The sequence below is a fragment of the Formica exsecta genome, unplaced genomic scaffold (assembly GCF_003651465.1).
Source record: "Formica exsecta isolate Colony F162 unplaced genomic scaffold, ASM365146v1 scaffold4, whole genome shotgun sequence".
Taxonomy (NCBI): Eukaryota; Metazoa; Arthropoda; class Insecta; order Hymenoptera; family Formicidae; genus Formica; species Formica exsecta.
Window position 1 is genome coordinate 306,409 of NW_021851238.1, and position 9,255 is coordinate 315,663.

At 29.1% G+C, this 9,255-nt stretch overlaps 3 protein-coding genes across 10 annotated transcripts in view; 2 read left to right on the top strand and 1 right to left on the bottom strand.

Annotated features, from left to right (window-relative positions):
- Positions 1–571, bottom strand: part of LOC115239914 (acyl-CoA-binding domain-containing protein 4) — a 5,932-nt gene extending 5,361 nt beyond the window's left edge. Inside the window, exon 1 of one of the 2 annotated variants that reach the window (XM_029814773.1) lies at positions 52–571. In XM_029814773.1, the coding sequence (XP_029670633.1) occupies positions 52–112 (61 nt within the window). In that variant the 5' untranslated portion in view covers positions 113–571. The remainder of the gene's footprint in view (positions 1–51) is intronic. The other variant, XM_029814774.1, reaches the window with a different exon arrangement.
- A 1,844-nt stretch (positions 572–2,415) lies between these two features.
- LOC115239867 lies at positions 2,416–5,438 on the top strand. Of its 3 annotated transcripts, none has more exons than XM_029814655.1 (6): positions 2,416–2,636; positions 2,717–2,877; positions 2,962–3,152; positions 3,257–3,530; positions 3,881–4,147; positions 5,162–5,438. In XM_029814655.1, exons 1-5 carry the CDS (start codon positions 2,416–2,418, stop codon positions 4,129–4,131), a joined length of 1,098 nt encoding a protein of 365 aa, XP_029670515.1. In that variant the 3' UTR covers positions 4,132–4,147; positions 5,162–5,438. The 3 variants fall into 3 exon arrangements, with proteins under 3 accessions (XP_029670515.1, XP_029670516.1, XP_029670518.1); XM_029814656.1 differs by lacking the exon at positions 5,162–5,438 and adding an exon at positions 4,250–4,395; XM_029814658.1 differs by lacking the exon at positions 5,162–5,438 and adding an exon at positions 4,224–4,359.
- A 270-nt stretch (positions 5,439–5,708) lies between these two features.
- The window catches only part of LOC115239866 (inositol hexakisphosphate and diphosphoinositol-pentakisphosphate kinase 2), a 36,120-nt gene continuing 32,573 nt past the window's right edge, over positions 5,709–9,255 (top strand). For all 5 annotated transcript variants that reach the window (XM_029814650.1, XM_029814653.1, XM_029814649.1 and 2 more), the window contains exons 1-4: positions 5,709–6,252; positions 6,509–6,637; positions 6,779–6,880; positions 6,948–7,043. In XM_029814650.1, the coding sequence (XP_029670510.1) occupies positions 6,848–6,880; positions 6,948–7,043 (129 nt within the window). In that variant the 5' untranslated portion in view covers positions 5,709–6,252; positions 6,509–6,637; positions 6,779–6,847. The remainder of the gene's footprint in view (positions 6,253–6,508; positions 6,638–6,778; positions 6,881–6,947; positions 7,044–9,255) is intronic.

The following is a 9,255-nucleotide window of genomic DNA, read 5'->3' on the forward strand; positions in this document are numbered from 1 at the left end:
TATATATATATATAATTTACGATGACATTAAGATTCTTCATAAAAAATTACCATTTTTCGGCAGATTCCTGATGACGTTTACGGCAGCGTTGAATTTTTCCTCCGTCGACATATTTCCTCCTCGATACTGAACGAACGACAGAGAGTGCAATATTTTGATTTTTCTTTCTATTTGCTCTTTCGAGGCGCGGTATCACTCTTCTTTGTTTATTCGCGCGATACGCTCGATAAGAATGCGTATCTTCTCCTCGCAGTAAAAACACTCCCAGAGGGATCACCTTAAATCGAAGCGCACTTGGCCGACGACGTTTGGCGACTGCCTGCTGTTGATGTCGCGGCGACTCGCGACTCGTCCTCTCCGTCAAGAATCGAATCACACACCGAACCGACTCTCTAGCTCCAAACTAAGAAAAAGAGTACCCCAGTACCAGAATCACAGTTGTCGCTCACCGCCGGTCATTTGGATCACGCGATGGCTACAACGATAATGACGCGAGACAATGACTGGCCATACTGATGATTGACGATGACTGACAGATCATTACTGGAGATTACGCTATACCGATTGATGATTGGCGATCGCCCGCGGCACCCGAGCGCCAGAGATACTCGCGCGCATGCGCGAGTTTGGATTGTCCGATGTCCAGAAACATCTCAGGAAAAGTTCAAGGAATCTACAACATCTCATCTGTTTGCACACAAAGTATAAATTTTATATATTTTTAATAAAATAAAATATGTTAAAATTTGATTACGCAAAGTATATAATATACAGCTATTGTATTTATAATGATTTGCTTCTGCGTAAAGTTTTTAACTATTATTCTTAATATACTTTTTATTTCGAATTTTCGTTTCTTGATAACATATATATTATATTAATAGAAGTACACGCTCTCCTATAAATATAATTGTATTGCTACGTGTAAAATGTTAAATAAAAGTTACCCTAGGGTATAATGTATTGTGACGGTTTTAATTGGAATAAAAAAAATATATATATCAAGATCACAATAAGTATAGTTTTAGAGTGATTAAAATTACATTGGCATTAAATAAATCGTTGATTAGATTTGTAATAACATATAAACGCCTGTCTAATTATCGATCACTTTTCCTCGTTATTAAATTTCACAACATATAGTTGATATTGCGATTTTTTTACTGTTTTAAACTGGTTTATCAGCTTGCAGGTTTTCCACATTTATGCAATATAGCTATTGCGTAGATGTTAAAACGAGATTTTTTAAATCGCTAAATTGAAAAGAGAATATTTTATTAGAGAAATGTATGTCATCGTACATCTCTTTTGATTAATATATACATATTATTCCCCATACAGCACAGAACGTTGCAGCAACATTGCAGCAACATTGTAGCAACATTGCGGCAATGTTACAATGTTGCTGCAATGTTGCTGCAACCATGATGTAATAATATAGGTGTAACATCGCGCATAATGGCGGCAGTATGATGGGATAGCCAATCAAAAGTTGGTCCCAAATACATTCACAAAATTCAAATACAGAACTATCACATTATTAAAATGTAATTAAAATTTGTAAAAATATATGTTATGGAAACATCAAAAATAATAAATTTGCAATATAAAATAGGAGTAGTGTATTTAATCTGCATATTTTATCAACATATGTTCGCAGCCATATTATTTTTTAGCATTTGGGACCAATTTCTATAATTGGTCGAATTATTTTGGACGACTGCGCATCTACGGGAGTGTTACACCTGTATTATTACATCATGGCTGCAACGTTCTGTGCTGTATGGGTTGTGAAAAGTTTAATATACTAGTATATAAAATCAGATTTTATATACTTGCAGATACTCCATTCTAGACTAAATTTATGTTTTGTATTGATAAGGTTTCGCAACTGTTATTCATAAGATTGCGTAATAATTAATTATGGAATTTTTATTATATTTGAATATGTTACGTCATTAAATATGGCGAAACTTGGTACGTTCCTGAAATTGTCAGGCATATGCTGCGCAAAAATTTATATATGCATAAAATATATGTTTTAAACGTATCTTCTCTGCACTTTCTTGCTTTTCTTCTCGTTCGAAACTTGAACGATATATATATGTATATATATATATATACACATGCATTTGATCATATTAATACAAACATATCTCTCTCTCTCTCTCTGTCTGTCTCTTTCTCTCCAGAGGCATTGTTTTCCTAACAATGACTCTCTGCTTTATGGGATCTACGATTCTTTTATTTGGTATTCATAGCAATGTTTCTTTGAATGTCGAGTGGTATAAATAAAGAGAGAAAACGCGCGTTACGTATATGCATATATATATATATATATATATATATATATATATATATATATACAACATATGTTTGTTTGTCAACAGGTTTAATTGTCGAGATTCTTAAAGATGACTTCGTTTGGCCGTGGACGTGGATGGTCTATTCAGAGCCAAAATCCGAATAAAGAACAGGGCCTGCGTAGACCAGGAAATGCGACTTGTGGCAACAATTTTGTCAAAGATATAATAGATAAAATAGTTACCTACGATGTACATGAACATATCTCGCCACAACTGATTCAGGAGATTACAGACCTGCTAACCAGCGCAGTCAATAAAGACAGTTTAAAGTATTATTCCAAAGATTCTTCTCTGATAGGTTCAAGAGTAGTTATTTCATCATTTTTTAACACAAAATTACAAATTTCAGGGATACATGCGATAATCTTTGGAAACAAGCTACACTTTATGACTCACTTACCGCAAAAATAGGAGTGATATTCAGTGATTATAAGGTTGCATTGATAGAAGATAATAATAAAGAAAATATACGAAGTCGTTTCTTACGTCTCTTACAGGATAATTATATGTGTAAATATTTGATAGAAAGTTCTTTTAATTTTTTATTCAATATGTATGCCAATGTTATGCTATATATTTATATCGTTTTCTTAGCGAGGGAAAAATATAAAATGCAAGATAAAAAGAAATTTGCAAATATAGTCTTACTTCATGCGGAAGTTTTTTATCATATGAGGCTTAGTGATGGTGGTAAATTGAAAATATTGGCTGAACCATTAATTCAATATTTGGAAGATCTATTGCAAGATAATGTCAAAGAAAATATTTATTTCATAATGATACAGGTGAGATTTTAGATGTATACACATACATACACATGCATACAAGAAAACAATGCTTGCTCATTTATCAAAATATGACATTATAACTTAAGAGATCTTATTTTTAGATTCTTAGATCTGGTAAAGATCTTCATGCAGTATGTCCAGATCGATTAGAGAATTTAATGCTAATAATTAGGCAAATGTTGGTGAAGGAAAACAATTATAGTTCTCAAAATCGTGCAATGTTATTGTTAATGATAGAGTTAGTCAATAACAAGTACGAAATCAATGATATACAACTAAAACACTTTTATCTTTCAAACATCAAGAGTCTCTCCTTTGAATATCCATTTTCTCAGAAAGAATTAAGAGTAGTTGCAGAGACAAAAACTGAAAATGGTAATTTTATTAAATATTAAGTTAATGTTTAACTTTATCAAATGTTAAGAAAAATGAATGTAAATAACAATTTTGCCATCATTACTTGTAATATTCATGATGCATAGTAACAACTTATTCCTCAAACATAACAAATCATATTAATAGTATTCATAATTTGGAAAATAAATTTTTCATTTTTAGTTACTTTTTTTATTTTCTGTGTCTTCCTCTACTTTTTTAAATAAAAATATTCTGTTTTCAAATTTAACTTTGATACTTAAATGATAACTTTTATGAGATGACAATAAAGTGATAAAATTTCCTTTTTTTATTTTATTAGTATATTGAAAAATTTTTTTATATTTCAGATAATGAATTGCGAGAAATTGATAACAATCAACGAATTATAAGAGAAGAAATAAAAAATGATTTGTCTGAACAAGCCAGTTATTCAAAAAATCCTAATATTCCAAGAGCAATACGTGGATCGGGTGGGCTAGATATGCCAAGAAAAGGAGATAACATTAACACAAAATTAAATTCATTAAAAGTAACACCAAGGCAAAAGAATAACAAAGGCTGGGATCATGATGATAGATTTCACAAAGATTACGAGTAATACGCACATTGTACAGGTAAATATTCTAGTTTAAATAGACAGAATGACAAAATAAATTTTATTGATTAAATGTTTATAAATATTTGTAAAAGCGAGTAAAATTTGTTTTATATTGCAGTTTTGTTAACTGACACAAAAAACTAAGTACAGTTACAAGATTTTACAAAAATATTATGAATACTATGGATATATATATATATGTTATATATATTGACATAGTCACAATTAAAACATGATAAAAACACTTCAGGTTAATTTCTCAGCTGATGAAAACAATATATATATATATATATATATATCATTTATAAGCATAAGAAATGCAAGGAAAAGCTAAAGAGAGCGCAAATGATGTATGAATCGAAAATCGTAGTATTGATCCTGTTTGTTCGTTTTATCTGCACTTTGTACACTTTGTCGTTGGCGCTTCTGCTAGCGTAGCCGTAGCCACTGCTAGCCACAAGATATGAGCGTGTGTATAATGTGTGGTTTATGCTGGTTTACACCGACAGATTTTTTGTAGTATAGGCAGATGTATAATTTCAAAACCCGAAATAAACAAAAGGAAAAAGAGTGGCACAAATTATATCTAATATAGTAAATCTATTTTTGTCAAATATATTTTAAATTCTTTATATTTTTTAAAGCAACTATCAGAACTATATATATATATAGTTACAAGATTTTACAAAAATATTATGAATACTATGGATATATATATATATGTTATATATATTGACATAGTCACAATTAAAACATGATAAAAACACTTCAGGTTAATTTCTCAGCTGATGAAAACAATCTCTCTGATACTTTGATAAAGGTTATAAAAGTAATATAAATGGAATGTGATATACAGAAGTTTTTTCTTTACAAGAATTATTATTTGGTTAGAAAATATTGAGTTATCTCTCATCTCAAATAAGCAAGTCTCAATTTTAATGTTGGAACTTAAAATAGCCAATTATATAAAATTTTTCTATTGTTGCTCGCTCTTATTTTTCTCTCATTTGCTCTTAAACTTTCTTTATAGAACAGTTCCTGGAAGATTAACAAGTTCTAGTTCTCAGAAGATAGTCTTATAATGAAGAAACAGAATATTATCATTATTATAATATAAAGTTAATATTTGACTCATAAAATGATCTTGACATGTGCGTAAAAGTTTCCAAATGTGATGCTTTATATTTTATGCACAAGAGTTAATTCTGATTGTGAGAAGACACATTAATAACATCACTTGTTATCACAAGTTTTATAAATAATTTTTTTTTGAACTCGTATATACATTATCATACATCACGTTTAAACAATATTTGCGTCCGAATCTTTAAGTGTACCATTTGCTAGTGAAATTTTATTTCAGAGTAATTAAACATTTTTATTTTTTTTTTATTTTTGTTACTTTCGATATATATATAAATTATTTCATAGAGTCCAAGAATATAGACATAAATTTACAAAATTAAGCTAAGTATCTTCTTTTTTTATATGATTATATTCGAATATATTAATCTCTGGGTATAGATGTATCTCTCTCCCCTTTTTGTTTTTTACCTTATATATTTTTTTTATAGACTATTTGAGATTATCTATACAATTTATTAGTACAAATCAATATAAAACGACATGGAATACTATACAATATATTGTACATTACATATATAAATAAACTGACTGTAATTCTACTATTTTCCTATTTGAATTTTTCGATTTACCACCTCTATATTTTCAAGATGCGTTCTGTTTGACACTACGAAAATTTCTAAGCGTTTGATTATTTAGGAGCGTGATCTCGGCAAAAAGGTCTTATGTCTTGATTGGTCAATTAAATGTTTCAAAATTTCTGTAGCATCGAACGGAACGCCAGAGAAATCAAATATAGAGGATTTGTGCGCATGCTATGTATACAAAATTAATGACGCATGCGTGGAAAAATCCCACGATCGAGGAACATCGCTTCGAGATTCGATCTTGACACATGTCACGTAAAGTGAGATCGACGTCACATGGAGACGCAAATTCAAACGTCTTTGCAATCGTGATACCGGATCACGTATTTCGTGTCATATTACAAGTCTCGCGCGAGCACTGATATCGCGAATCGCATTTCCATCTTGATCTGTAAGTAACGTTCTATTCACTAGCATTTCGGTGTAAATGCGCATCGGCAAAATCGTGACGCCGTTTTGCACGACTGTTTTCTTACGTTTCTAATTTCGATGTAATATTGCCCGATTTAATCTACTGCAAATATACTCATCGTACGTGTCATTGTTTGCAATTAATCCATGTTATTACAAACGCGGAGGAAAAGGGGTTATCTACTTCGTAGTATGTACAAACATTACACACAGCGTATGTTTATTCTATCTTTCAGGTAATTTATAAACATCGATGCGCATAGGCTTTGTTACAGCTTGTTAGACGAGGCCCGAGTCATATAAGCCATCATTAAACGGACGCGTCTTGAAAGAGATTGAAGAAAATCAGCTGGGACAAAAAACTTGTAAGAGAAATAGAATAAAACAAATTTATGAGCATCTTGGTCAATTTTTCAAGTAGTTGCATTTAATTATATATGTCACTGTAACTGATTGATGCATATAATTAAAGTGAATAATGTGAGATAATGTCATTTTTTTTTTAGTGTGCAAGATATCATCTAATACAAGCACACACGAAACAGGTGTTTCTTTATCAATGAAATTGATCTGACATGTCTTACACTGAACTGGAACATGGTTATCAGGTAAATGTGCTTGTAACTCTGAATAAAATTTTGCTCTTATAAGACGTCTAACAGATTTTGCTTGCAGGGCCTCAGGAATGCAAGCAGACCAATGTTCTACATAGGAGATATAAATACAGTGCAACCATCTGTTATTTCCTCAATCTATCGCTCATCGAAAAGGGTAAATTGAAAATTATTATTTTACTATTCTTAAAATTTAGTTGCAAGAAGAATTTATTAGCATGTGTATAAAATTATATAAAGTGCACATTAAAATCATATCTTTTTATTCTGACAAAAGCCTATTATAGATTATATATATTTATAGAATTTTATAGATATAAAATATAACATTTTAAATGTTTCTTCTTATTTTTTTATTGTATATGATATACAAACAATTAGTTATTTTATATTTTTAATTATATGAAATTGACTTGTATCTGATGATATCATGGCAACCAAAAAGTAACATAAGATAGAACTCACATATTTGTAATAATTAGTGATTATTGAAATAAGAAATAGATTAAAGAATGATAAAAAAATTAATTGATCTATTTTTTTATTCGTATTATGTCATAAAAACGAGTATTTGTACGTAGGTATTAAATAAAAATTTATTTTTGTAGAGGTTAGAAATATGTGCATGTATGCGTGTTTATAGTATGTAGATGCTTCCTATACATTTAAAAACACAACTGATCTATTCATACTTATTTACGATATATTTATTCTTAGCAAGAATAAAAATATATGAATAGTTATGTAAACGGTTGTGTTAAAGAAATCTTTTGCCTTTATAGACTCTTTTTGAACATTTAAAATATATATTTACATTAATAAATCTCTATTTAGTGGAGTGTGTGAATGTAATTGGTAGAACAATAAGTTTTGTGATGTTTGGACAGATAGGAATTTATCTCATTATAAGACAAATTATTCGAGCACGAATGGTATGCACACATGTATGGTATAAGAAACTAAACCTAAACTTTCTAATAATGCATGCAGATATTTAGCCATTTTGCTCATTGCATAAAAATAGAACAGAAATGTGTTTATATGTTGACCATATTAAGTGTAACAATACTAACATTAACTGAATTATATATATAAACTTCTAAAACTAGCTCTGATAACATTGTGGCAAGTTTCTACAAGCTACGTTTCATTATTCAGCAAAGATTTACCATTTGTTGCTTTAATAATGTATGTGAACATAACTTGTGTAGGCACAGTGCACTTACAACCTAAATTATTTTACTAGAAATGTAGCATACTATATTATGTATCACATTTTGATGCTATATGAATGCACTATCAAATATATGAATCTTAAGTAGCAGTGATAATGTTTAAGTGTCATTTACACACACTCACACACATACATATACACACAAGAATAGAACTGATAATTTTTATTTGATCCTTTTATCATGATATGTTACTATAATCACATTTTGTGATTAATATTGCGACATCAGTTATTAATATGAAATCATTGTCTATTATCAGAAAAGTAGACACAGGGGAGAGATTATCAAATTTTATAACATTCTTGAAGATAGATATGTAACAATGATTTCAAGGTATATATATACAGGGTGTCCCAGGAAGAAAGGTCAATATTTTGGAAGGTGATGGCATTGGTCATTTTAAACAAAAATGTTTATATGAATAAATTTCATATTCCGAAAAAATAAATTATGAATTTTATATTTATATTTTATTTTTATAAATTTTTATTTGAAAATTTATTATGAATTATGAAAAATGTGTAGCAAACAATAAATTAGAAACAACATGTAGTATTTCTTTCTTATCAGTAATTTTGCAACTATACATTCAAACAATTTTATCTCGGAAACCGTTTGAAATAGGACACTCGTTTATATGAACATTTTTGATAAAATGACCGATATTATCAGACTATTGACCTTTCCTCCTGGGACACCCTGTATATGCACATGTGTGATAGACTCTCTTACAAAAAGATATATTTAAGATTAGCTATATTCAGTTTATCATCGTGTAATCGGATTGTAAGAATCGTGTCTCTGTGTTTTTGTGCAATATACATATTTTATGTATATCTTATAATCATGCAAATAACAATTAATTTATATAATTGAACAGAAACAAGATATTTATACATGTATATAATGATAAAAGATTTATATTTTTACAATGTTAAAATTTAACGTATTTATATATTGCAGTTATCTATGATAATTTATCAAAGATACTATCAATTATATATATTATATAAATTTACTATTATGCGAGAGATACTTTTTTTACTTATTTATTACAATAATTTTAAATAACGGGAAATGAAAATAGATTTTATCATATCCAATTTTTTTTTTTTTTTTTTTTTTTTTTTTTTT